The sequence below is a fragment of the Rhinolophus sinicus genome, chromosome 2 (genome assembly GCF_057876585.1).
Source record: "Rhinolophus sinicus isolate RSI-liver-muscle chromosome 2, RSI-T2T, whole genome shotgun sequence".
In the NCBI taxonomy this organism is placed as follows: Eukaryota; Metazoa; Chordata; class Mammalia; order Chiroptera; family Rhinolophidae; genus Rhinolophus; species Rhinolophus sinicus.
The window spans coordinates 183,317,220-183,344,910 of NC_142502.1; the positions used below are offsets into that span (position 1 = coordinate 183,317,220).

Genomic DNA, 27,691 nt, shown 5'->3' on the forward strand with positions numbered 1-27,691 from the left:
CAACCAACCCACCCACGTAGCCATAGCAGCTATATTAGTGGCTAGTGGCTAATGCCTAACCGGCAACAGCTGACGGCCAACTACTCACAGCTGATGGCCATCTACTACCCAAGCCCGCACCTTTCCACATGAGGCCAAGAGCCTGGAAACCACTCTCTGGGAGTCTTATCCCCACAGGTGGGGTTTGGGGACTGGATCACTCATCCCTCTGCTACACTGAGGACCCCACACCAGGTGGTATGTGGAACACAGATAGTTTCTAGTACAGAGTTGTGGCCCAATTGCCAAAACTTTCAGTAGTGGCAACTGAAGGAAAAAGTCTGAAGAGACACCCTGGCCAATGCACCAATTCAAGTATTTGGAAAGAATGGGAGAAGAATGCATAGAAGGACAATACGATTGCATCACAGTACAGAGGGACGATGAAAAGTTGAGGACAGTTAGCACACAATTTTAAACTGAGTGTCAAGACCAGAGGGCCACTTGGGTAGCTCACCAAGAAGCTCTTATCTAGTTCAACGAGAGAACACAAAATGCTGTGGCTCAAACTCAGGATTTAATACTTGCTGTCAAGCTTCAAAGACAAGTGCCCTAAGGCAGATCTGTTACACGAAAGTCAAGGTCCTGGATAGGAAAATCTGAGTCCCTGATGCATCTTTGTGGACTCATCCAAAGATTTGGGCTCCCCAGAATCCCAATGCCTCAAATTCTGAAGAAGTGCGCCTCCTCTCCCATTAAGAACTGGCACTCTACCTGTGGGGGAAGACATGGAAGACCAGAGAGCCCCTTTGTGGATGCCAAGTCACTAACTTAAGTAGCTGCACAGCCCAGCTGCATGACCGAGAGAAGTGTGGGCTGGAATGATTTTCCAGAAAACTCCTCAGTTCCTTGCCTAATTCCTGTGAGCTGCAGAAAACATTCTCAGCATGGGTGGGAGAGGGGAGAGATGGCCCTGGTCACAGCTCCCAAGTTTTAGTAGTATTTAGGTCCCTATGCTGAGAGACATCGGCGTTTCCCTTTGGCAGCATGGAATGGCTTTAGGGATTGCGAAACCAGGGTTCAAACGGAAGATTTGACCTTAACTGTATGGCATTCTTCAATTAATTTAGTATCTTGGAGATTCACTTTACTCATTTGTAAAACTTGCTACCTGCCCGGATAGGCTGATCAATGGATTAAATAGATATTGGTTCCTATTTCCTCCTTCCCGTCATCTCTTAGACCAGGTTTTGTTTCAAAGTTTCACAATGACAGTAGGTATATATTTATATTTATATATATATATATATATATATATATATATATATATATATATATATATACACACACACACACACACACACACATATATATATCCTGGAATTCAATTGCACAGAAATGACACAAGGGTCATCCATGGGCTCAAGGAGGGACTCAGTCTCCAAAGCTAAGTTACGGGTCTTTGTCTGCTGTCGCAACACTACTCAATTGTCCGACTTGTATAAATGGGAGCATCTAAAAGGCACAAACAATAAGAACACTTTGATTTAGACATGTTCTGTTGTGCATAGTTGTCATGCAGGGTGTCATGCGGGGGTCTCAGCTCCCGCTCCCCACATAAGAACGCAGGACATAGTGAGGCCAAAAAGGAACACCCACGGAGGCATAGGTAGGGGAGTTGTGGGGGCAGAGCCCCAGAAAGTAGTTTCCAGGCTCTCGGCCTCACATAGAAAGGTGTTGGCTCAGGTAGTAAATGGCCAACTGTGATTGCATGGCCATCAGCTGTGGCTAGTTGGCCGTCAGCTGTAACCAGTGAGCCATTGGCCACTAATATAACTGCTGTGGCTACGCCAGCAGAGAAGAGAGAGGAAGAATGGGGGCTAGCAAGAAGATGGCGGCTGGGCTGGCAAGTGTGGATGGCGGTTTGCGGACAGTGTGGATCCAGCCTCCAGTGAGAGTATAGTGCCGCCAGAGAGAATATAGTGGCATGACTCCCCTACCTATGGCTCCGTGGGTGTTCCTTTTTGGCCTCACCATATCCTGTGTTCTTGTATGGGGAGCGGGAGCAGAGACCCCACCAGACGCCCCGCACGACAAGAGTCACACTACTATATTCTCACTGGTGGCTGGGTTGGAAATACAGGGAGCAAACATCCGCCAGTACCCCAACAAGGGGTCTTCCTGACCCGCAGTCTCGTTGGCGGCCGGGCAAGACACACACAGGAAGTAGGATCCACACGATCCCTAATCCACCGTCCACTTTTCTGCCTGTCAACCAACCAACCAACCAACCAACCAACCAGCACAGTCATGGCAGTTATATCAGTGGCTAATTGGCTAACTGGTTACAGCTGATGGCCTCCCAGCCACAGCGGATGGCCATCTACTACCCGAGCGAGCACTTTTCCACGTGAGGCCAAGAGCCTGGAAACTGCTCTCTGGGGCTCTGTCCCCACAGTGGTTCCTAATTATTGCCGATTATCATCTGACACCCATTAAAGACTGGTCATCAGGCTAGTCACCAAAGAGGATGGACTGGATCAGGGAAGACGGCCCCCACGGAAAGGACCTAAGATTATGGTGAGAGGAGTTGGGTGAACAACAAAACCCCAAAATGTGTATAGGGTCACCCGCTTACAAAGCTCCTACACACCTCGGTCCTCCATGCAGAGTCCATTAGCTACTCTCTGGGTCACCCTTTATTTCTCTGGACCTTGTTGCTTTATCAACTCTATCAAGAGTTGGACTTGATCAGTAGTTTTCAAACATATCTAGCAGCAGAACCTTTGTCTTCCTCCCTATAAATCTACATTAGAACTACACATGTAAAACCGTAAAAGTGGAACTTCTTTCGTGTGGCAGGAGTGCCTGTAACCTCCCCATGAACGTGCTTGATCAATTCTCAACTCCAGTACCATCCCCAGTGAAAGAACTCCACCCTATCGTGCCCTTGGCTGAGCACAGGGTCACTATTCAGCCCAGCACAGGATGAAGCCCACACATCTTAATTCAGTCAATCCTCTCAACAGCCTTGGTCCTTGTGAAGGTTAGGTGACTTGCCCGGCTACAGGTCACAGCTAATATGAAGGTAAGGATTCAGAGCCCAGGCCACCTCCCTCCCCAAACCCTGCCTCACTCCCAGTGGCCCAGGCTCCTCGCTCCAACCCAGGTCCAGATTAAGTAACAAAGGAGAGAAGTACCTATTCCCCACAAGGATTAGAAAATATGAGATTTCTGCCGGCTAAGCCTTGAGACATTAAGGGGGAAGGAACTTGCTGATTCTGGGTCCCCACCAATGTGGAAGCTCCTGACATACAGGCTGGGAGTGTGTGTTCCTGCAACTCTCTCTCCCCAGCAACCAAACATGCAAAGGTTTGACAGAACACAATTCAAACTGGCATTCACTAGGCAGCAGGTCCATTGCTGCTTAATCACAGGCAGTGAAAGAGCAAGGAAATTGGATCAGCCTATCTGTGCCCTAGCAAAAGCCACTGGTGGGCTTTAAGACTTGCAAAGGCTATTTTCTAATGATGCATCTCTTCGAAACCTGGGGTTGGAAGGAAATTTTATAGCATAGAGAATCCTCTGGCATGAATTATACATCCATTAACACAGTTGTTTACGGAAAACTTCCCATGTGACAGGCACGGGGCTGGGTGATGGTAGGGATGCAGAGATAACTGGACGATATGCATTTTGCGAATTCAGAAGACTGGTCCAATCAGCTGAAAAGCCTCCCTGTCACCATGTCTTCGTATTCCACAAACCCATCTTCACAAGGCCTTTGATGACCTCTACTCACAGCTTGGCACCAAAGGCGTTCACTTGAGCAAGTCTCTAGATAATTTTCAGTTAGAGGTTCTGCTGTCTCTCTTCCTTCACTCCCTAAGCCATTTCTTTGAGTCCAGGACACCTCCTGACAGACTCCGACAGGTGTGCCCATCGTAAGGGCTTCCATGATTCCGTGTGCCTACTGCAACACTCCATTCTGCCCACTGCCTTTGTCTGTGTCCATGTCTGTTTCCCCAACCTGCACTGAAATGGCAAAGGAGGCACTCACCAAAAGTTTCAGGATTGAATTGACTCTGTGGGTTATAGTTACTTCTATGAAGTGAGGTGCACTATGGATGGGATTGCTGCTAGAACCCACCCAGCTCTGACACCCCGTGGATCTGACCGAGAAGGGCTACTGGGAGGAGGTTCATTCTGGGAGTTGGATGATCTCCTCCTTGGAGGTTTCCAATCAGGTTTGCAGTAGATGCTTTTCCTGGGGAATCGTGTGGAAGCCTGGATTATGGGGTCCCAGGTAAGTCTGGCTACTCCAGAGCTTTTTATTACACTCACCCTGAGAAACTCTGAGCTCCAAAATCATAGCAAGAGTAACAGACTTCTGGATTCAACAGACTTGGGGTCCGTTCCTGACACGTCACTTACAGATGGTTTACCTTTGGGCAATTTATGCATGTTTCCGGGCTTATTTCCTCATCTGTAATAGGAATATAAACAGCACCTCTGAAGGTAGTTGGTGACAATAACTTCAGTGAGATACTACATATGTAAATTGGCCAGCATATGCCCAATCGCGACAGAAGGTAAGTTTTGCTTTATATAAATAGTAGGCATGGTTGACACTGAAAAAGTGAAGACCTAAGAGAATGTATGAGTTCCCGGCTGGTGTGTGTGGTGGCCATAGACCACAGGTGGCAGAAAATCATCACTTGCCGGACCCCAGAATTTTAGTTAAATACGCACAATTTTATTGATTGAAGAGATTAGGACAAAAACATTAAACCAAATACAGGACAAAGCACCAGAGGCCATAGATTCCCGCCATGCATGTCACCAATCTTTCCTCCTCCAGGGTACTTAAAAAATAGGGGAGAGGGAAGAAAAACAGGTCTTCCTTGACACAGCACCAGCTTCAGAATGTAAAAAAACCTCTCTCCTTTCTATCTTCCAATAGCAAAATAGAATCAAGGGCAAATCCATGGCCGCCTTGTCTCCTGACGTGAAGGTTTAAGCCGCCCCCGTGGGAAGGTGAAGGCTGGGCTCCTGCTGAGCAGGCATAAAGCATCCAAGGTCTGCACATACATGCCACATACTATAATGAAGCACAGATTCAAGTAACATTTACATACTAGAGTCCACGTGTTACCTACCCAAAAACATGACCATTTCACAAAACGTATACAGGCAGTAAAATCCAAACAACTGAGGTACTGGAAACACAAATATTTATGCCAAAAGAGTTCTGTATCATACAGCAATAGAAAAGCAGTTAATTAAAAAAAAAAAAAAAAAAAAAGAAAGAAAGAAAAACAAAAAAAAAAAAACATTGGCCACTCAAAATCAAATAAAGCTACCTGGAAAAGCTAAAGGTTATTTCAGGGACAGAAATACTCAAACAAGAAATAAAATATATATAAATGTTAACGACAGCATGTAACATGTCATCCCGAGTCAACCCGTAATTGAAGTACTGGCTTAATACATCACAATGTGACATTTTCCTTAATAAATAGAAGAATTCTTGAAGATACGAAGGTGCGTATTGGGATAGAGAGCTGTTTTTATTTATATCGGCCTAGCTTTCAGCTTATTTTCTTTCCCACTTGTCTCTACCGAGAGTTTTTGTCCAAACCAGAGGGCCTTCCAAGCCAAAAGCATCGTTCTTCATAAAGAAAACTAAATAGCTGCCCTGTATTTTATACATGTGGGACAACCTGCTTTGTTTCACTAGTTTCCAATAAAACACAAATGTTTAGTTGAGAGCAGAGGGTTGCAAAAGCTTAAGACTCCAGAAGCTTCCTGCTATCTCAGACCACTGATATCATCTCAGCCAAGAGGAATGCTTGTAACGCAACCCTCATCAGTCGAAAGGAGAAAATTAAGAAGTTCAAGTTCTCTTTTCCATTTTTTTCCCTTCTTTCTTTAAATTATGATAGCAGTAATGCATCTGGAAGTTTGACTTCTAATAGCTTCCTGCCACAAACCAATGGACACAAAACAGAGTAGCTTATTAGAGGACAGATTTTTTTTTTTCCCCTTCAGGGAGCAAAGCATTAGCACGTCATTTCCTGACTAGGATATTAAATACTTTGTTTAGAAGAAAGGAGTTGAAGAGAACGATTAAGAGACACAAACTGGACTTTATTTTCTTTTAGTTTAGCACCCAGGTTTCATGTCAGTCTGTGTGCACCGAATTTTTTTAAATGAACCCCATTAATTATCAGATAGGTGGTTGGCTTGTTTAAAAAGAAGAAGAAGAAGAAAAAAAAAACAACAACATAAAAAACCCTTGGCCAATTGTACCTTCCCTGAATCATGACAAGAAGTTAAATGCTAACAGTGCGATGCCAAGATGTGTGTTTGAGGCAGAGAGTTTCAAATCTGTTAGGATCTACAACTATTTTTGAAAAAAATTGAAAAGTGGGGTAGGCGGAAGTGGCCCAACTGACAGGGGTGGTCTCTGGGGCTACATCAGGGAAAAGGGGCTCCAGGGGCTCCCACCCAGCTGACCCGACCCCAGAGCCCGACCCCCACCCCACACCTCTTGCCCCCATGCTACATGTTCAGTCCGCTCCTTGAAGGCTCTCCTTCTTTGAACCAAGAAACTTGTGACTGTCAGTGTCTTTCTTGCTACCAAGCCAGGTGACATGTGTTCCCTGGAAGAACTCCTTTCTGCTGCCCTCTCTCACTCCTGGTACCTGCGCAGTCTCTGTGGGGTGTGAGCTCAGTTAAAGAAAGGGTCCAAGTTCTCTTCCATGTTGACATCCGGCACCAGCTGATCAGACACTTCCTTAGCACCGTATCCTGAATTCGAGACGCTAAAATCTGTAGAAAACCAAGGATGGTCCAGAATTTCCTGCGAGGTCAGCCGCTCGGAGGGCTCCCTCCGCAGGATGCTTCGGATGAGGCACTTGGCCTTGGGTGACAGAGTCTCTGGAATGTTGAACTGGCCACGCCGGATCTTGCTGAAGAGGGAACTGGGCTCAATGTCATGGAAAGGGTACCGCCCGACCAACATGGTGTAAAGCATCACTCCCAGGCTCCACACGTCGGCTGCTTTGCCCGAGTAGCTGCCACTGGTGTTCAAGATCTCCGGGCTCACGTAAGCGGGGCAGCCGTGCTTGTCAGAGAGGGAGTCATCGTCTCCCCGCAGAATGTAGGCGTCTTCCAGGCTTTCCAGCTTGACCCGAGTCCTGCAAGAAAGGGAGGAAAACATGAGCTCCAAGGGTACTCTGAAACCCAAGAATCCCATCCTTAGATCACAGCTCCTGCTAAGTTTCCAATGACCCTTCATTCATTCATTCAACCAGCCAAACATTACTTACGCAGCACCTCCTAGGTGCCAGACACCATTCCAGGGCTGGGGACACAGGAGCGAACAGACTGCCAAGGACTTTGCATGAAGCTTACAATCTATTAGGGGACTTCAACCTTCAGCAAGTAAACAAACCATAAATCACATCATCGTCCTGTCTTAGTGCTGAGGGAACATGAGGTGAAGTGATTTTCTCAAAGTCACATCCGAGTGATGGGGATTTCCAGGATTTGAACTCAAGTCCAACCAACTGGGACACTCACAGAAGCTCTGTCCACTTCTGGCAAACTCCTGGCTAACATGATGTAACATAGGCTGCAAGGACCTTTCACATTACTCATTACATTTTAGCCTCACACCAGTGCTTTTGTTTGACATGGAAGATTTCATTATCCCATTTTACAGATAAGAACATCAAGGCACAGAGAGTAACTTTATTTGTTCTCGCATGTTCTATTATCATCCAGAGGACACGTGTTCTTCTCCTCTCCCTCCAGCTAATGATGTATAAAAACAGGAAGAGACTAGATGTGCTAATCTGGAATTGAGCTGATTAAACACAAATCTCCTTCCTTTTGCCTTTTCTCATTTACAGTGGCGGGTGGCACTGACCCACTCACTCCAGCCTGGCTAGATGTCCCAAGATTGGAGGGGAGTCAGTGACACCCGAGGGGCGGGGGGTGGGGTGGGGAGGGAGACACAGCCACAGCAAAAGTGGGCTCTCTCTGCTGCTTCCTCCTCCCCATCTCACCCTTAAACTCGAGCCTCAGGAGCAAGGCAGACTCCTCACCTCCAAGTTCACTGTCTTGGAAGCAGAGTAGCTATGGGAGTAATTACAGCAGTGGAAATAATAAGCCCACCCATCTGTGTGACAAGGGACTGTCCAGCAGGGGATCAGGTTTGGGGCTGGGTTCCTCTGCCAAAACCCTGCAGTGCCGTTTCAGCTCTACCAAGTGGGGGTCAACGTCTGCCAAGGCTGCAGAGTGACCCCAGGCTCTCAACCACATTTTCAGCCACATTCCCTCTCTCCATCCCAGCCTCTTCACTGCTCCTCAGATATGCTGCCTGCCCTCCATCCTTCCTGGGGCATTTGTACAGGTTCTCCCCACCCGGAATACTCTTTCCCCAGACACATGCACAGTTCCCTCCTGCTCACTTTGTTCAGGTCTCTGCTCAGATGAGCTTTATTAACGAGGCCTTGCCCAACGATCCTATATAAAGGAGCACGCCCACCCCACCCCCTTTCCCCAGGCCCCTCAGGACCACACGAAACGCCGCATTTCCAGTTATGCATGTTCACTCTATAGGATTCCAGTGCTCATCGCAGGGGGACCGCCTCATTCCTCACCCCCAGGAGCCCATGGGCAGGAGGCTGGGGTCACTTTGCACGTAGAGATCACCACCTGCGTTTACTGCCACACCTGAAGCAGCTCAACTAGTACCGAGCACACAGCAGACCCTTAATCCGAAAGTGAAGGGGACAGTCACACTGCAAACTCCTTGGAGCTTCCATGTGCTCACCTTTCATGGAACACGGGTCCCTGCTCTGCCTACCTGGCCAGGATTCAGTGGAGGTCAAGTGAAGGATCTATGAAAGCTAGGCTTTGTAAATGACAACGCCTCAGGCACCTTCAGTGAGTGCCCCAGGAAGCTGTGACTCAGCCCTTTCAGGGGACAGGCTTCACCACCTCCAGCTCATTATGCTAAGCCAAATTATAGCCCTTTTTTCATTCTTATCCCCTTCCAGGTCACAACCCAAGGTTCTGACTCGGTCCTTCACCCAGTTCCCCGCCCCCCAGCCCCCTCCCACTTCCAGGCAGCAGTGACCACACTTGCATGGTAACCCCTCTTCTGGAATCCTTCTCCAGATCATAAAAAAGGGCCCTAGAAAATGAGGAGGGTTCTTTTTTTTACCTTATCAGTTAACCCCTTCAGTGGAGTTCACCTCTCTCCCCCCGCCCCCCACACTTCAGTACAGGACTAAGCAGCTATGCAAATACCTAAGGAATCTGTGAAATAAAAAGACGTGCTACTTGCTGTGGTTCAGCGGCCCCTCAGCTCCCCCATCTGCCACATCATCCTCCTCTCTGCAGAGGCTGGGTCTTCAGTGCCTGCACCTGCCTGTCACTTCAGGTGCAGTGTGTGCTGGGGCAGGGCAGCCACCCAGAAACCAGGTCAACTCAGTCATGAAGTCAGGGAAAACTGGGTTCAAATTCTGCCTATGAAAATTACCAGGCACCAAATATCAAATACTATCTACGGATCTAAACGTGTGCTAGGTATCTGCATATATTTTCTCTTTAAAGTTCATAAAGTCAATTTCCAAAGTAGGAATTATCATTCCTTCATGTGGACGCTGATGCTCAGAAAGGGTAAGTCAGCGCAGCTGGCGAAGCTGTAAGGCTAGTTGGGGGCGGAGCACCCCCGTCTCTCCGCGCTGTGAGCACCTGGCGCTCAAGCCAACCCCCTCACCAGCACCGAGCACCTGAAACCTCACCCAGCAGGGCTCAGTCCATGTGGCTCCGTCAGAGGTCAGAGTGGGCAACGCACGTGCACCCGGTCAGGGAGAGCGGGCCTCGCTGGGGAGGGAGAAGGGAGAGAGAAGCCTGGAAAAGGACGGGAGGAAACAGCATCGCAGGCATTCTTCTGACCTTACCGACTTCTCGGAACGTCCTGAACTTGTTTACATCACTCCTAGGCAAGGGTCGAGGCAAGAGGTCTGGATTGCGTCTTTAAACAAGGACCTTCCAGGGTGCACACAAGTCAGGGACCTGAGGCCTGGCTGGAGTTCCGGCTCCGGTCCCCACGGACTTATTATGCAAGGAAGGTCTCTAGGGCATGGCCCCCTCTCTGGGAATGGGAGCCACGGCCCTCTCCTCTCAAAAGCGTGTGTCAGGAGGGCCTGGCGGAGCGCCTGCACGAGTCCAAATATGAGGAAACGAATGAAACTGCTTTCAACCTCTAATATCTCCTGAAGAGTCTGGGGTTTATAAATTTCCAGGTAACGAAATCAATTTTCATAAAAATCAACAGGACAATAAGTGAGTGATTCTAGTAATCCAAATGTCCCACTAACGATTCAGGCATGCAAACTAGGCACCGGGGGTACAGACATGACAAGCAACACTCATCTGCTCCGTTTCTGTGAGGATGAAAAGAACAAGGCTTGCACAGTACGTGTACAGTTGTCTATGGAAGAACCTAGCAACAGTTGCGGCAGCTATGATGGATTGTAGGATTAAGAGAAGGCCCCACCTTCAACCCTGCAGCCTAGAGCAGAAGACAAACAAGCCTCAGGCAGCTTGAAGTGGATGTGAATTCTGTGCCCGGCTCCTTCCTCGGCACTCTGTGCACTTGTTTGTCCCCCTGCCTGGAATGTTCTTCCCGCCAAGTGTCCAGCTCACCCCTGCTCATTCTGTTCAGTCCTGAGTAAGGTCATCAGGACAGAGCTCATGGAAGTGGCGGGACTAAAGATGGTACGTGTCAAAGACAGATGCCTGAAAGTGACAAGGGGGGATGGTGGAGATTTCTGTGACCAAAAAGCTGTAAATGACAGTGGCTATCGACTGCAGTTTCTCAGAGGAAAGAGCCACGTGCCCAGGGCAGGACGGCGGACTTGGCCGAGGTGCTGCATCCCAGCATGTGTCCTGCAACCTGTCCCTGGCATGGGCAGGAACAGCCTGCTTTGCTTTCAACCTCTGAATGAACAAGGCTTCCACAGGGCGGCCTGTGTGCCTGCCCAGCTCAGTGCCAGGCCGTGTGTCATCGGACCGGCGCCAGGTGAGGAAGCCAGAACCAGCAGGATACAGCCCCCTCCCTGCCTCTGTGGAGCAGTAACACTGGCCCTGAGAGTCCCGATGCCCCGCCCACTCTCAGCAGAGGATCCAAGGGCTCCCTGTGGCCACTAAGTTGAATGTGCAGTGTGGCCTCAGGCTCTTTCAGCCTCAGTTTCCCTTCTGTAAAGTGAGAACCTATGGCTACAGGGACTGAATAGGGCTCTTCTAGCTCCAAAACTCCTGATTTTCATGTTTAAGCTATAAGGATTGCAACACTTCCTATATGACATCTTGTTACGCTGATAATTGCAGTAACAACAACAGCAACCATGAATTAAACACCAGAGGTCCCCGCAAGAGTCTGGGGATTACAAATTTCCAGGCAAAGAAATCAGTGTTCATAAAAATCAACAGGAACATCGGTGGTCTAGTAATCCAAATGTCCCACTAACCATTCAGGCATTTAAACAAGGCACTGAGGGTACAGATATGACAAGTAACACCCATGACATACTTTTTTCAGTGTACATCCCTATTTCTTGTAACAAACCTGAAAGGCAAATATATGTATGTGCAAACTTTCTAAAAAAAAACACAGAAACTGAGACAGAATTAAATGTCCTAGGTCCTCTATAGGGCAAACTGAAAAAATCTGAGCTCTGAATCCACGTCAGGAGGATTCTCATGTTGGTACACTTTCCAAAATATACTCTGGCACCAACATCACAGATTTACTTAGTGTCAAAAACAGAGAAACTTTTAAAGGAAGACCCTGGGTGTATGGAGACAAATATGGCCCCCGGTTTATTCAGCACTAAATCACATACAAAACCATCACATACATGGTCTAATGGCTGTAGCTCTTGAGGTGGATAGAGGAAGCTGCACCTGCCCATTTGCCAGACGAAGAAACTGAGGTACAGAACACAGATGTGACTTGTCCAAGGCCATCTAACAAGTGAGTGGCAGAGCTAGGATTCAAACCCAAGTGTTCAACCTTCAAATTTAGTGCTCCATCCAAAATATCAAAACTAGCCTACACAAGCACATCATGCTTTGCTTTTAAACCTCTAAACACTGCCCAGGGCTCGCAGCAGGAAGAGATCAGGACAGGACGGGCCAGGGTAGGGCCAGGCTGGGCGTTCAGCCAGATGAAGTAGGCCTGGCCAGGATGGGAAGTCCGGTGGCCTGAGGTCAGCAGAATCCGGAGAAGCCACTGAAGGCCAAGCTATGGGGTGGGTCCAAAGCTATGGGGTAGATCCAAGCCCGCGGAGGGTCGAGGGGCCACAGGGGAGGGACTCCTTAGTTCTACAGGGCGGTATGTCCTCTCAGCACGTTACACAATCTGGGCGGTGGGGGTTCCTGAACAAGACTGACGAAGGAGAAAATCGCAGCATAGACAGATGAAGTAACTTGCTAGGAAATCCCATAGTTGGGATGAGAAACTCAATCCCACTCAAGGACACAGGTGTTTGCACAGCACCAGCTGCGTTGTCTGCCTGCAGGCTCAGTCACTTGACTCATCATGGCCACTTGGCCACCGGGAGAACGGGGAAGCCATGCCACCTCCCACGCCTTCCCACTGCAGGGAGACACCACACTGACGCACACGCACGATGCAGTCTGCATGCGGGCTCCAGAGGAACAAACAGGGAATCCAAGAAAGGCAGAGCAGAACCAGACTCCTCATCAACACGCCAATCGCCTCTAGCCCGCTCTCCTGCATTTACACCTGGCTCCTGAAGGATCCCCCGGCTCCAAATCAATCATCAATTGATTTGGTCTCTCCGAAAAGCTTCTGCACACAATCTATGACTCAGTGCTGGACAGTGGCAGGCCCACCCAGCCCCGACTCTCCCAGGGAGCTGATATTGCTGATTTGGGGGTCCAGAACCTTCCTTCCAAGGCCCCATTGTTGGGTGGGAGCAGCGTTCAGGCCAGTCCCTCCGACCCTGTGAGCCACTGGTCAGTCCACACGCTGGGCCCGACTGGGATGGTCCCCAAGGCAGACAGCCCTAACATGCGGGTCCCCCGAGATGCCCCAGGCACACGCTGAAAAAGCTCAGGGAATCACAACACCTGCGTTCTGCTTTTGGTTGTGCCACTAACACATTATGGGACTTTGGGGAACTTCCTCCCAATTTCTTTATCTATAAACATAAAACAGTTGGGTTTAAATTCCCTTCTTACTCGCAGCCCCCAACCCCACTAACTTAGTCCTGGTTCAGCCTGAAGTCAATGCCCAGACCAAGCCCATCCTTCACACACACTTCCGGAACCACAACCTGACCCCACCCCCGCCCTGTCTAGAAAAACTCTCCAAGGGCTCCTCTTGGATTTTAGGTCAAGTTCAAGGTCAGGGGCGTGTATCCAAGGCCCTAAACCTCTGCTGTCCTCTTCAGCCTCATCTGTCCCCTCCACACGGTGCCCTCCCACAGCATGTCCCTCCCTACACACACCTGGGTGCGGCCTCTTGGCCTTCGCTCACTTTCTGGACTCCTTCCCCTCCCCTATGTCACTCAGACCAACCCATGAAGCAGCCCACCTCCTCCCTGACCCAATCACTCTCTACACCCCACTCCACTGTAGGAACATTGTTTTCTTGCCCCAGATAGCTCTCTAATGCACACCTGTCCTCTGCAACATGGTATGAAAAATAACTTCTACACTGTGTCTTCCGTTAAGCAAGGATTCCCAGTATTGATACTGGCAAGCCCAGCAGCTAGTACTGAGAGTAGTGCGTAATGGGTGCTTAATAAATGTTTGCAAGATAGTGTGACTCCCATGTCTAGCCAGGTATCTAGACTCAGGGCATCTAGGCACAATTATGCCTGAGAATTGCAATGTCTAGAGTCCAAGGACATTTCAAACGGGCTGGACTCTATTTCATGGCTTAGAGAAACTCCCAAGAATGCTGGGTAAAGGACATTTAAAATGTGTTTCCATCCCCTGCCTTCTATCATCAATATATCTAGGGGATTTTCTATGCCTCCAGAGCATATGGGGCTATCTGTATACCCATTTAGTCAATTGTCACACATTATCAAGTACTTACAAGGCTTAGTCCTGAGCTAGGCATGGGAGATAGAAAGATAAATGGACCCCATCTCACAATTCTGTAAAGAAAACAAAACCTACTCCATTAACTGGAACAACAACACATGCTAGGGCTGCCCATGGGGCTGGTAGCCCAGTCCACGACTGTCGTGACTGCCCAGAGAAAATCAGGCACTGAGCTTCATTTGGACTCCAGCCGATGACGTTCTCCTGGTGCACACTTGCTGCCTGACTGACCGAGAAAATTGCTCCTATGGGTTGGGAACAAGGGGTGGTATTCTACCTTGTTCCCAAGGTGTCTGTTTCCTGGAGCCAACGTGGTATTTGAGGGCCTAGGCTCAGGAGTCAGGGATACTGGGTACAAATCTCAGGTCCACCACCAATTAGCTGTGAGACCCTGCGACTCAATTTTCTCATACATACAATGGTGATAACAACACTACCTTACTTACTGGTTTTAAACTAATGTAAATAAATATAGTAGTTAATTTGGATTGAATTAGTTCATTTAAGTGTCACAGAATCGGGCCTGGCACATGGTGGATCCTAAACACTACTTCACTAAAATATAATTCTCATGAGGGCAAGGGTTTCTGTCTCATTTGTCATTGCAGTATCTCCAGCACCTAGAATACTGCCTGGCATATAATAGGTGCTCAATACATTTTTGTTGAATGAATAAATGCATCTCCAGTTTGTTGGGTTGGGAGGCCCAAAGCCACCAGATGACGACTGAGAGCAATCACGACGGCTTTCTTTTTAAGTCCCTGCAGTGCACCGTGCTGGATACCTGAAGTTCATCGCGTCCAACCCATGACAGAGAAGGTAGGCCAAGGTCAAACAGCTAACTGGAGAAATCAAAATTCCTACCACTGTATCCTCAGTTCCATTTGCTTCAGGCCTAAGTTCAGCCCATCAACTAATTTATTAAGTACAAATAGTAACCAGCCCAGCCAGAAGTCCTGAACACAGAACCCTGAGGAAGGTCTCCCCTCTAACTGTGATTAGAAGAGATCTTCATAAAGGAAATTACACCCCATCACAGACACTGATAACAATGTCTTACCTAAGAGTCACCTTCGCATAAATTATTAAATCAAAATGGGGATGATGGGTAATTTATTAAACGTTGAAAGTTGCTCCTTTGAAAAGGTGTCCACATGGCAGATTCCTACGTTTTCATCTTTCAGGGCCCACATTCTGGGCAATGGCCTGGAGGCTAATGATCTGTACTTACCCCTGTCTCTCTCATTCTGTCACTGGAATCCAATCGGAGCTGCTGCTACTCAGTAAAGGAGATTTTCATTGATTCAATGCCCAACACATTCCAGTGAACAGGAGACAGCCTTGGTGCCAAAGAAGCACCCAGCCCAGCATGAGGCGAGGACAGCCTCAGGCTGCACACTGGACAATTAGGATAGAGGGGAGACAGAGGTGAGTGTGGGTGCTGTGGGAGGGGATCACTTACTATCCTGGGAAGAAGGGATGGCGGTAAGCCTTCCCCAAGGGTTGGCAGGGCCTGAAGTACATAAGAGTGGTCAACGTAAATAAGGGAATTCCAGGACCTCTGTCTCCTTCAAAGGAAAAAGCAAGGTGTTTTCCTAGAATATGATGAGCCTGCAATTTGAAATGATGTAAATCATTATTAATGAAAGAAAGCAGACCCTGGTCTCCAGGGCTCCACTGCCTGCCCTCTGCACGTCTTCGTCACATACTGTAGCTTCAACAGAGGTGGGACAACCTGGGGATCTAAAGGAACAGCCAACAGAGATCCTAACACCTGAGAAAGAGAGCGCTGACCCCGGCTGAGAGGGAGGGGAAAGACCTTCAGCCCACCCCACCAGGAAGTGCAGGTCTGGGGACGGGGCAGATGGCTTTTGTTACCCAGAAAGCCCCAGGGCTGCTGGGTTCCTACAAAGGGTCCCGGCTCCCTCCTGCAGAAGTGAACACCATCAGCTTCCACAAAGCAGAGGAAATGAAACCTCTGACGTCAAGAGATAAAGATCTTCTAACCAAAGAAGAAACGTGTACAGAGCCATGTCTCTCAGTTCACGTAGGGTATTTCTGTGCAAGAAATGTCAACACTGAACCTCGACTGGATGGCAAAGAGCCTTGTCCCCAGGGAGAAGAGAAATCAAAACAGGACTGCTGTAGGAACTTTCCTTAGGCAGCCCTGACTGCAGCGCAAGGGTGCGCCAGGTTAAGGACGCCACATCCTGAGCCAGGAAGCTGCCCTGATGTCACCCAGAGGGCCAGACCTCAGTGCAGGGGAGGCTAAGGACAGCAGGAGCTACCGCTTGCTGATGGCTGATTATGTGCCAAACACGGGGTTCACTTGCACTAATTCGTTTAATTCCAAGAGAAAAGTCTTGTTATCTCCACTTTACAGAAGAGGCAATCTGAGCAGAAAAGGTTCGGTAACTTGTCAAGGTTAAGTTCACTAATAAGTGCAAGAGCTATTGGGTACCGAGACCCTGACTCTGACCCCACAGGGGAGTCACAGCCCTTCCCTGAAACACAAGGCCTCAAAGAACAGCTGACCACGCAGATCACTCATGCCACAGCAGGGCGAGGGAAGCGGGAGGACATGGGCACGCCCTTTGGAAATGTGGACACTGCCCTCTATCAGATTCTGGGCCGCAATCCACAGGGGGGCCCTCCTGCTGGGACTTTTCTCCAGGAACTGTGGATGCAAAGGGGCAGAGGGTGTGCCCAGGGTGAATTCAATCAGGGTAAGGGCTCAACTTCCTCAAAATGCAAACAAAAGGAGGACTGGCTCTGCAGAAACATCCCCATCCCAGGACAGAGAGAAAGAAGCAGCAACACAGGGCAAAGCACAGTGGCCGGTCCAGGTGATGGGACCCTTCATTCCTAAGTGAGCCTCACGTACATCTTGCCAACCTTCTGGCCTTTCCACGCTGCAGGTTCCACACCACAGGCACTTGATCTCTCAGTGGCCCTCTAAGGACTGGTTCAGTGATTATAATTAAACAAACAAAAGAGGGTGTGGCTTAAATCCGAACGCTTACCTCACAAGGACCCCACTCTTCACAGAAATGGCTGCTAAAGAGACAGACCACATTCTCCATGAACTCAGAGCCCTGGGAACTGCTCCCCATAATGGGACCGTTTTGTCAATAACTCTAGGCCCAGCTGCCCATGAGTGAATGCCCGCCCTGCTCCGTGAGCCACAGAAGCATCCTATTTAACTTTCACAGCCTACAGGGATACAATTATTATTATTTTTCATTGAGGAAACTGAAGCTCAGAAGCATTCGATGACCTATCTAAGACCTGGGAACCAGTAAGTGGCAGAGCCAGAAGCTGAATCTAGAACCCAAATCAACACAGAACAAACAGAAGCAGAAGTAAGTATCTGAGGTGCCCCTGATTCAACACCAGCAGAAGGCACACCGGCGTGGGGTCTCCCATAATGCTGACTGTCATCTTTGTACAATGTCTGCAAAGCTGCTCGTGGGAATCTGGACTTACGGTGCTGATAGTTCCACTAAGAATGTTTTCATGGATGGCCATGGATTCAGAATACAGATGGTCCAGAATCTAAAATCTACGCACAGGGAGTCAACCCATAGGCAGATCTCGTTCTGAACCAGGCGGGGCTCAGCCAGTCTCACTAGGCAATGCTTTCACCTTCATTTTCAAGATCAAGGAACAAGAAGCACATCCTTGAGAGAAGACAGATAACGGTGTCTGGTGATTTGAAGCTTAATAAAGCAGTACTTCCAAGTCTCTTGTAGGCTGTTCCCCCAGAGGACCAATGCATAAAGGTTCAGAAAACAGACAGATGCCATTATTTAACTTTCAAAAGCCCTTCCAATTCAACCCATTGTTTCCTCACATTTTCAAAGGTGTAGAGGAACAAGCTTTAGTCCTATTAAAATGCCTATTGATTCGGTCCTATTTCTTGGGATAGAAGGTGAAGGCTGCCAGCATCGTAAGCTCCAATGTGGTCCCAGAGCCCCTGACTCCTGTGCCCCTCAGGCCACTGTAAAGGCCAACAAGGAGAGACTGCTGTGAAACTCAGTGGCTGCAGGGTAACACAGAGGGAGAAATATGCTCAGTGACAAAACCAGAGTCTCATCTCTCCAATTTGTAGAGCGGTAAGTTAAATGATAACCTGATAGTAGGATCTTATAGAAGCCACCAAATAGTACCTCTTATAGTTGTAGTTATAGTTATTAGATCTCCACGGACAGTGGAACACAGAAGGGCAAAAAGGATACATTTGTCAGTATTCTGTTGGGTGTCGGATATATATCTGTGTATATATATATATACAGATATATAGATAGATGATAGATAGATAGATAGATAGATAGATAGATATATATATATATTTGTTATATTGGCTCTTTCAGGTATGTGCTTCTTTGAGTATTCTCATTTGGAAGATATATATCCCCATATGTATCTTCCAAATGAGAATATTCAAAGCAGCACACACCTGAAAGTTAGAGCCAATATAACAGAGCCAGGACAATAAAAGGATGGGAACTTGAGGGCAGATCACAGAGGGTGTATCAAGGGCAATACCAGGATAAGGACCTGGGGCTCCAAGCTCCAAGGGTTGCCCCACACTCTGGATCTTAGAGTCGCTCCCTCCTCTTCAGTTTGTTAATAAAACAAGAAGCTATCCACTGTCAAAGATTAGAATGTCAGCTGCCACACATGCCTCTGACAACCCTTTTATGGGTAAAAATATGGAACGATAAACAACCTCTGTGGGCCTAGGAAACCCAGCGGCCGTCTGCACTTTGTACACTCAGCTGGATTATAAGTGCTCATGAAATTATCCCATTTGGGTTAAGTAACCACAGGCACTTTACCTTTGTGAATCCCAAAATGCTCCCCAGACATTTATTTCCCAAATAGCTCAAACCACGAAGGTGGAAACACCAAAACACACACCACTAGCTCTGATTTGGATGCCATCAGCCTTCTATAAGCAGTAGCCTAAAAGTATCACAGGACCCTGGGATGCGGGGCCAACTAATCCGAAGGCAGAAAGGTTTGAGAGCAAGACACACACAAGGTATCCCAGACACGTGTGCTGAGAGGGCATGAATGACGTGTATTAGAATTGTATGCAGATGGTCCCTTATAGCTTTGTGGCAGTGGACTCTCCACTTCCTAAAGGAGATGAGGATTGCCCAGGCAGTCATGAGAATTGCACGGTATCATGTATGCAGAGCCTCCAGAACAATTCTTGGCATAGTCAACAATGACTATAAATCAGTTGCCTCCACCCCTCTACAAAAGCACATCAGAAAGGAAAAAAGTCACTTGAAAGAGTTTTTAACAATCAAAGTCAGCTGGAGGAGAAAGCAGGGCCCCAGTGGGGTCTGCTAAATAGGATGTAATGAGTTAATGGAAGAACCGTGAATGGAAGCCAGATGCCAGCCTCCGTCCCCGCTGTCTCCTCACACAGCCGAGACCTTCACGTGGCCCTGCGTTCGCACTGGCAGTTTCCTCACCTGGAATGTTGGGACCTTCCCACACTGACTATAACATACTCATCTTTCAAGTCTTGGCTCCAAAATCATCTCTTCTAAAAAACTTTCTCAACTCTCTGAATCCTAGTTATAACTGAAACCCAGCCCCCAGTTCCCACCTAACTCATTCATACCTTTATTTAGGACCTGTAACACTTTATAGGTCAGTTTACGAGCGAGCGCATCTTCCCATTCATAGTACTGAGAATTGTGATTAATATTTAATACATATTTAGGAAATGACTACCGAATGAGTGAGTGAATGAATGAATGATGAATGACTGATGTCAGGCACTGAGCATTCTGAAGGTAGAATTTTCAAAATCTTGCCTTATGCACATTGCAAATGCCACACAGGCTTGCAGCCACCTTCAGAGTTCACAACACCAAACCAAAAATAATTACGGGGTCACAGATTCTCCTGCCCCTGTCCTTTGAGCATTGGCTAACGCCCTTAGAGTAGTGGTGATTTCTTTTCCAAGGGCACATCAAACACAGCAATACGCACCTCCCGTTGTCCCTCCATGCTTCCTCTCCCCACCTGGGCAACACGCAGCAAAACAGTCTCTATTCCAACCTCTCGAGCAGGTGCTCTGAGCAGCCTGCATGGGTCTGGACAGGAATGAGACTCACCTTTCTTCGTCCTTAAAGATGAACTTCCGCAGCTTGAGATCACGCAGCACCAGCCCCCCGTCATGACAGTGGGCCACAGCCGACGCGATCTGGTAGAACAGTCTAGCTGCCTCCTCCTCCCTCAGCTTCTTGCAGGTGCGGACAAAGGAATGCATGTCCCCATAGCTTCGCTCGAAGAACACATAGGCTTTGGTCTCCCCCAGGATAATTTCAGTGATTTGATTGATGTTGCTGTGGGCAGACAGGCAAAAACACGGGGCCAGGGACTCCTGGTAGCAGCTGATATCAAACACCTAGGGCAGGATTGACAATAAGACCAAGAGTCAGAGGTGCCTCTCTTACAACCAAATCACAGAATGCAGTCGCTTTCCATAGGACAGGCTTTTGAGATGACACAAGGTATGCTGAACTTGAACCCAGATCACACTGACCCTGCATCCTATCAGCTGTGTGGCCTTGAATTAGTCACTTGACCTCTCTGAGCCCCCAAGTCTTCATGTGTAAAACGGGCCAATGATACTTGACTCACAGTGTTGGGAGGATATGAGAAATGAAGGTAAAAGTGCTTTTGCAAGATGCAAAACACTGCACAAATGGTACGTTTTATTATTTTTCTCTCTAAGCCAATTGCCTCTGTTTATAGAAGAACGAAGGCAAAATCTGAGAGGGTCCCACCCCAAGCGACATAGACAACACCTTATTTACCTGCAACAACAACAACAAAAGAACAAAAATGTATATCAACACTATACAACCATGTATAGCCAACCTACTCTGTATTATACAATTGTGAAGTGTAGCATCACACAACATGTTAGCAATTAACAGATTAAATATCTTGGCTTTGCCTAACGGTGACCTAATTCAATATGTTCATTTTACAGATGTGGAAACTGAGGCTCAGAGCACAAGTCAAATCAAGCCCCGCCTGGCAGAGCTGAGAACAAACAGGACGCAGTCCTTGCTAGGAGGAAAGCCAAAGCTTGCTTCTTTTTCTATTCCCTCCACAGATATCTAGGCTCAATGAATCAGTTATGCAATAATTTTCTATGAATCAAAATGAGCCTGTGAAATGCCACCTCATTGCGGGAGTTATTTAAAGAGAAAAACACCCTCCACACCTTTTTGAAACAGACCTAGTAAGAGGAATTAGCCTACAGAAAATTTTTGAGGTTAAAATGAAAAGCTTTCATTCATTTGCAGACCTCTACTAAATCAGGACTACAAAACCCTGGGTTTGGAATGTGGTTTTACTATCTGCTCAGGAATGTGGATCTCTATTCTGAGCCTGCAGGAGGGGGCAGGCGTGGGGGCGCTTTGCTGGAAAGCATGTAAGGCCGGAATGCTCTAACAACAATACGCGTCATCTTATCAGTTCACCATCATTTAGCTTCTCAAATCTTTCATTAGTTAGAACATACTCTCCTTCATCATCATTTTGCAGGGCGGTGGGAAAATGCTGGCCTAAAAATCACCAAATTTGAGGCCCTAATCCTGGCTCAGCCATCACTAATCTGGATGAGGTGGATACAGCACTTCAGGTCAATAGAACCTCCCTCTTCTTCGTAAACTGCAGATGTTGATTTTGAACCCTGTTGACCATTTTTGGGTCCAGATACCACCTGAGAATCTGATGAAAGCTCTGTCCCCTTAGCAGAAAATGCCCATCCTCAAATGCATGCACGGTTTCAGATTTAAGGGGATTCCCAGGCCTTCTGAAACCCATGGGATACAGGCTGCCATTTAAGAATCCGTAAGTCGCACTTCGCTTCAGAAAAATAAAATCTGTGAATCAAACAGGGTCAGCAAGAACCTCAGTAGAGCTGGTGCTGCACCCAGGGTAAGGAAGCAGAGTAACGTTGTGAATGAAACATAATGAGGCATCTCAGGACAGCGGCACAGCTGCTGCCACTACAACCTAGAATTTAAGAATGAGTTCGCTCAGCATCTCCAGAGACCACAAATCACACCCTGATACTGTCAAACGATGACCTCCGAGCAGTGACCTCCGAGGGCCGTTCAATTAACAATCTGAGATGCTTGAGTCAACTTGAACACCCAGACTGCAAGCAGCAGGGCCGTAGGAAAGCCTCAAAAATTTCAGAGAGAGTAATAAACGCTTTGCAGTGGCTAATGTAAACACTGCATTATATAACGGGATGCCGAATTCTGAAGCCACAGGCTGCATGCTCTGCGGCCAGTGCTCATGGAGTAGGATTGTTTATAACATACTTCCTGCTTCGAGTGCATTTTGAAAAAATAAAAGGTGATTTTTGCTCAGCACCTTTCATCTATTATCCGGCCCCACTGCTGAAAAACTGAATGGACATAACATTAAAAAAAAAGAAAGAAAGAAAAAGAAAACGTATTCATGGCAGCTTCAAAATATAGCCATACCCTTTGTAGAAGAGACCAAATTTCAAGATGGTGGACAGAGTATGAAAAATAAAGCAAGGACTTAGGTTTTCCCAGATGGGTAGGAACCAAACTTTATTAGTAGCTGTAACAGGCATTTATGGGCTTGGATTGGTATTTAAACCATCACCCTCAAGTGCAAAATCAAGCCATAAGCCTGGTTGCGAGTTTCTTTTAAATGTTTAATTTGGAGCCTTAGTTATATAATGTGACAATTCAGATAAAGCAGTAAGAGTGGGCCATCTTTAATAGCAACTGAAAAAAAAAAGCACCCATTCTGCCAAGATAGTATAATTATGTCAACCTACACAGTAGCTACCAGTATTGCCATGAAAACAATAAGCTAAAGACCCCCTAAAGCCCCCTTCCTTCCTTTGCCTAGCTTAAAGTAGTCACATGAAGACAATAAACAGGCTTGATTATTTTGGTTCAATGACCCTCAAATCTCTCTCCCCCCAAATAATGTCCTATAGAATTCTCTATATAGTCTCCTACGACAATTGGCATCTTTACATTTGATCTGTTTTTGCAAAGACTTTTTTCTTGGCTCAACACATAACTAGGAGACAAGAACACTATATCCTAAAGACATCAAAAGGAACTTGATCAATGTGTAGATTTCACTGATCCTTGCAGTAAGCCAAGAGTTCACAGTAACCATCTGAGAGTAGTTCGTAGAAGCAGCCTTATAAAACCACTTGGAGTTTCCTAGGATATGTACAACTATGCTTGCAGAAGAAGTCACCCACTTCACCTCTGGTAAAAAGGGAGGAAAACAGAAGCTGCTGTGTCTTAAAGGGATGACCTCTGTCAAGCAGAACAATGATACTGCACTTAAATCCACTTGCAGCCACACAGTAATTGGTGAGGGGTTGATTCAATCTTTGCAATAACTAAACCAGCAGATTAAGTACAGTTTCAATCCACAGAGCAAGTCTGCAAATGACACTGTAAGGTCAGCCCAAAGTGAAATATGTCTTTAAGAATCTGTAAGGAGAAAAAAAGAGCAAGGGCCAGAGTTACCTCTGCTTTTAAACAAAGAAATAACAGCAAGATGTTCCTGCAGAATTTGGCGGCAGAGTCCCTGCACTTAAAAGCATCTCCAGCCTTTGAAAAATATGAAAATGCTGTCCCGAAGTTGAGCAAAAGCAGTGAAATCACTCACTGCTGGGTGATTGTGCATATTTCATCAGAGAGTGGCAGCTCTGTGGAATTCATTCATTTCAAAGGATGACTATTCTATTGTGCAACGTGTAGGTCTTCTGAGAATTCAATCCAGCTCTGAACAGCCTACTGCATTTTGGTTAACCAGGCACAGTTGGTCTGGGTGTCAATAACTTGGAGAAGATGCAAAATACCAAATGCTCACTACAAGCAGAGTAGTATTTAAAAGAGTCTCTTATTTTCCCCCAAGGTCTGAACTGAACAATTGCAAAACTGACTGCAGACCTCCACAAAACCCATGTTTTACAATGAAATACTCCAGTGCCCTACCAAATAAATTCCACAAAGCAGTCTGTGGTTAATGGTAAAAGTGTCACACATTATTTGTAGCAAAGCTGTGCTGAGTGCCCATTTCAAAGACAGCAGGGGTCCCCACTACTCACGACCCCCCCAATTACATTCCCCCCAGGAAAAAACAACAGTGAGCAAAATCTAAAATTAAGTGACAATGAATTCTTGATCTATGTCCAATTCCTGGGTAGCTGGTAGGCTCTACTGTCTTCTCTTTTTTTGCAACTATTCCCGTGCTCACCGGCTTGTCTGGAGCCCTGCGGGTGCATACAAAGACACACAGACACACATACAGACACCAGTCACTCTTTAGGGTCAAAGACAAAAAGGAAATTGCAGTGTCCAGCTCTGTATTAGCACTGCGTATCCCTGGAGCTCCAAACCGTACACGCAAAGGTATATGTGGGGTCGGGGAGTGAGGGAGGACGAAGGGGATTCAAGCACGGAAGTCTGGGGATGAGAAGAAACCGAGACAAGAAAGACCCAAAGGAGTCACTGTTTCCTACACCCCAAGGTGCGCAGGCGGCTTTGATTTCCACCCCCAACCCTCCTTTCAAAGACCCAGGCACAAGAAAGCTCTTTGTAAACTCCTACCCCGCGCTGGGCCCCTAGGCTCAGCCAGAAGGGACACCTTTGTGTGTCCTTTTAAAGGGCACCTTCGGAACAAAGGTTTAACACCTGCACGCAGCTAAGAACAATGGCTGCAAAAGGAACCAAGTCATCAGTGCCTTAAAATTAGCGGGGGATTCCCTGCTCCATGTTGGAAGGGGAGGGGGCTAGACACCGGGAGAAATCCCCTGGGCAGTGGAACCTGGCCTCGCGCGGAGGAGCTCCACGAGATCCTGGGAGCTCGCGTGTCTGTGGCCCCCGCGCGGCTCCGCCGCCCTCCCCGCCCCCGGCTCTCCCCAAAACGGCCCCGCCACAGCCCGCCCCATTGTCTGCAACGCTCTAAAAACTTCACAGCTAGTCGCACAGGAACAAAATAAATAAATATGTCTATGTAACGAGGCCACGGACTATTATCCCGCGAGTCTCCCTCGCCCAGACTCCAGGGCTCCGCGACCTCCCGCACCATCCAGCCCCCCTCCACACCGCCGGGAAATGTTTTGAAAAGACAAGAAGCAAAAGCCAACCCCGGGCTCTTTACCTTGCACACCAGCTCCTCGCCACTGTGCACATGTACTGCACGGAAAACGTGGTCTCCCTCCAGAGGTTCCAACAATAAGTGTTTCCCGATGCAAGAAACGCAATGCGACAAGTTCGGAGTCTCCGGCGGGCTCGGGGAGCCGAGGTTCGGGCTGAAACTCTGGCTGGGCTCCGCGGACCTTATAGACGACAACTCTTCGAAATCCTGGGTTTTGTTCCGCGATCTCCCATATCTTGCAATTGTGATGGGGGTAGACCTGTGTATGTTCATGAGTGTGGGATCGCACACGACAAACAAAAAAAACCCTCTGGAGGGATGAGTCGCTGGCGAGTGCGGCTGCAGGCGCCTCCGTGCCACGGATTTTAAAAGGGGACGCGAGGGGAAGGAACGAGAAGGGGGCTACGTGGAGAAAGAGTTAGAACCCCCCAAAGGGCGCCGCGGGGCACCTGGTCTGCTCCGAGCCCGGCTCCCAGGGGTACTCGGTCGGCAGCAGCTCGGGTCCTTTTGTTACCCCAAAGCAGCCAGCGATGTGCACAATCTCCGCACTTTTAGTTTCTCTCTCTCCCTCTCTTCCCAACGTGGATGTAGACGAGGAACTGGGTTGCTAAGGTGGAAGCTGCAGCGCCGGGTCCCCCGGAGCAATCCCCACGCAGGCTTCCGACTCGCAGACGAGGCGGTGGAGCCCTGCTCTAGTTGGTGCAATCTTCGCCGAGCGCACGGCTGCGGATTGCTCTCCGCGCGTTAGAAACCCAACAAAAAGAAAAAGGAAATCAGCACGGGTCTACCGGCTCGCGCCGCTCGGCAGACGGAATCCGCGCTGCACCCCCTTTTTTGGTGGAAAGGGTGGGGGGCGTGGAAGGGGGGGGTGCCGGAGAGGGTAGTTACCTACGATTTAACTGTAGATGGCGTCTGAGGCTTTTCCAAGATCGCAAGAGCTCTCCCAAAATTAAACAAACAGACAAAAAAAATAGCAAGGGAGCATTTAACTTAGAGCGGTCAACGCTGCCAACAAAAGATTGCAAAAGCTGGGTGCAGAGTAGTGGCGCGGGCCAGGCGCAGGTACCGCGACAAAGCCCAGGGCTCGGCGGGCCGGGCGGAGGTCAGCACAGGCTCATGCTGTCGCCGCTCGCTCGCGCTCCTGGTCGTCCTCCGAATACTGGGAGAAGTGCGGGCAGGGACCCGGGCAGATCAATGGTCTCCGATTTCCCCAGCCCGAGCTTCCAGGGATCCTCCGGGCGCTGGTTGGGGATGCGCCCCCAGCCCTGCTAACTCGCCGCGCTCCTTTCCCGCTGGGTAACTGGATCTTGCCTTGGAAGAATTTGCAACCACTCGGTCTCCCCCTACCCTACACCCGATTGCCTGGCCGGGTAGGTTTTGGAGGAAATTGAGGGCTTTTCTTCTTCTTTTATTTGTTTCTTCCCCCCTCAAAGGTAAGAGGAATGTGTATTTAAAATTGAAGGGGATGGCCGACGGTGCCCGAGGCCAATCCCCGAGCTCAGCACGCCCGCATCTCCCGGCGAGGCGGTATTAATAGTTACTTACGTGGCCGGGGATCTCGGAGCGAGCGGGGCCGGGTGTGCGCGTGTGTGCGCGCGCGCGCCTCGCTCGCGCTCGGTCTCCCCATTCAATGTCACCGACACATTTCCACGGAGCCTCCGCCCCCCCGCCCCCCAGCCTCCGCGGCACCCGCGACTGGCTCGACTCGGAGCCGGCCCCGCCCCGCCCACGCCGGGGCCCCCCTCATTGAGCCGGGCGCCCATCAATCAGCCTCGCGGCTGCCAGTCCTCGGGCGGCTCCCCTCGCCCGCCGGCGGCGCCGGCGGCTGCCACTGCCATTGCAGCTCCCGGCCCGGGGCGCGGGCGCTGGCCTAGCGGCTCGAGGCCTGGGCTCTGTAAACAAAGTGCAATATCCTTCCGCGGCCCGGGGCTAGGGAGTGAGCGCACTGGCCTTGGAAAAGGAGGGTGGGGTGGCGCGGCAACTGCCCACCGGTCTCCCCCTAGCAAGCAGTTCCTGCAGTACCTAGTGTACTTTTTCACACCTAGTTCATCTTCCCGGCGCCTTTCCCCAGAAAGCCAGGCACCCTCTGAGCATCATGGTACTCAGATGGTGCGCGAGCAAGGAGCTCGTCTCTGGTGAACAATGTGTTGGTATCAGTGCTGAATGGGGTTTCAAAAATTAGTTTCATCATCTTTTTCCAACATCTTCCAAATTTAAAAAAATTGACTGCTTTTAGTTCGTGTCACCCTCCTCCTGCCCCCTCCCCCACTCCGGGCTTGGATGATTTTCAGCAGACCAGCTGAAGTCACCTTTTGACTCGGACCAAATTTAATCA

General features: G+C 48.6%; 1 protein-coding gene across 1 annotated transcript; it reads right to left on the minus strand.

Moving 5' to 3' along the window:
- Positions 1–4,713: 4,713 nt before the first annotated feature.
- Positions 4,714–26,976, minus strand: TRIB2 (tribbles pseudokinase 2). The gene is made up of 3 exons (XM_019751665.3): positions 25,360–26,976; positions 20,283–20,575; positions 4,714–7,181 (listed from the first exon to the last, which is right to left on the minus strand). Exons 1-3 carry the CDS (start codon positions 25,627–25,629, stop codon positions 6,713–6,715), a joined length of 1,032 nt encoding a protein of 343 aa, XP_019607224.1. The 5' UTR covers positions 25,630–26,976; the 3' UTR covers positions 4,714–6,712.
- Between the last annotated feature and the right edge of the window lie 715 nt (positions 26,977–27,691).

Excerpts from the sequence above, each read along its gene's own strand:
- TRIB2 (XM_019751665.3), bottom strand. The coding sequence starts at position 25,629 with ATGAACATACACAGGTCTACCCCCATCACAATTGCAAGATATGGGAGA. Across the intron at positions 20,576-25,359 it reads GCGAGGAGCTGGTGTGCAAG|GTGTTTGATATCAGCTGCTA; the intron begins GTAAAGAGCCCG and ends ATCCTGCCCTAG. Across the intron at positions 7,182-20,282 it reads ATCTTTAAGGACGAAGAAAG|GACTCGGGTCAAGCTGGAAA; the intron begins GTGAGTCTCATT and ends CCTTTCTTGCAG.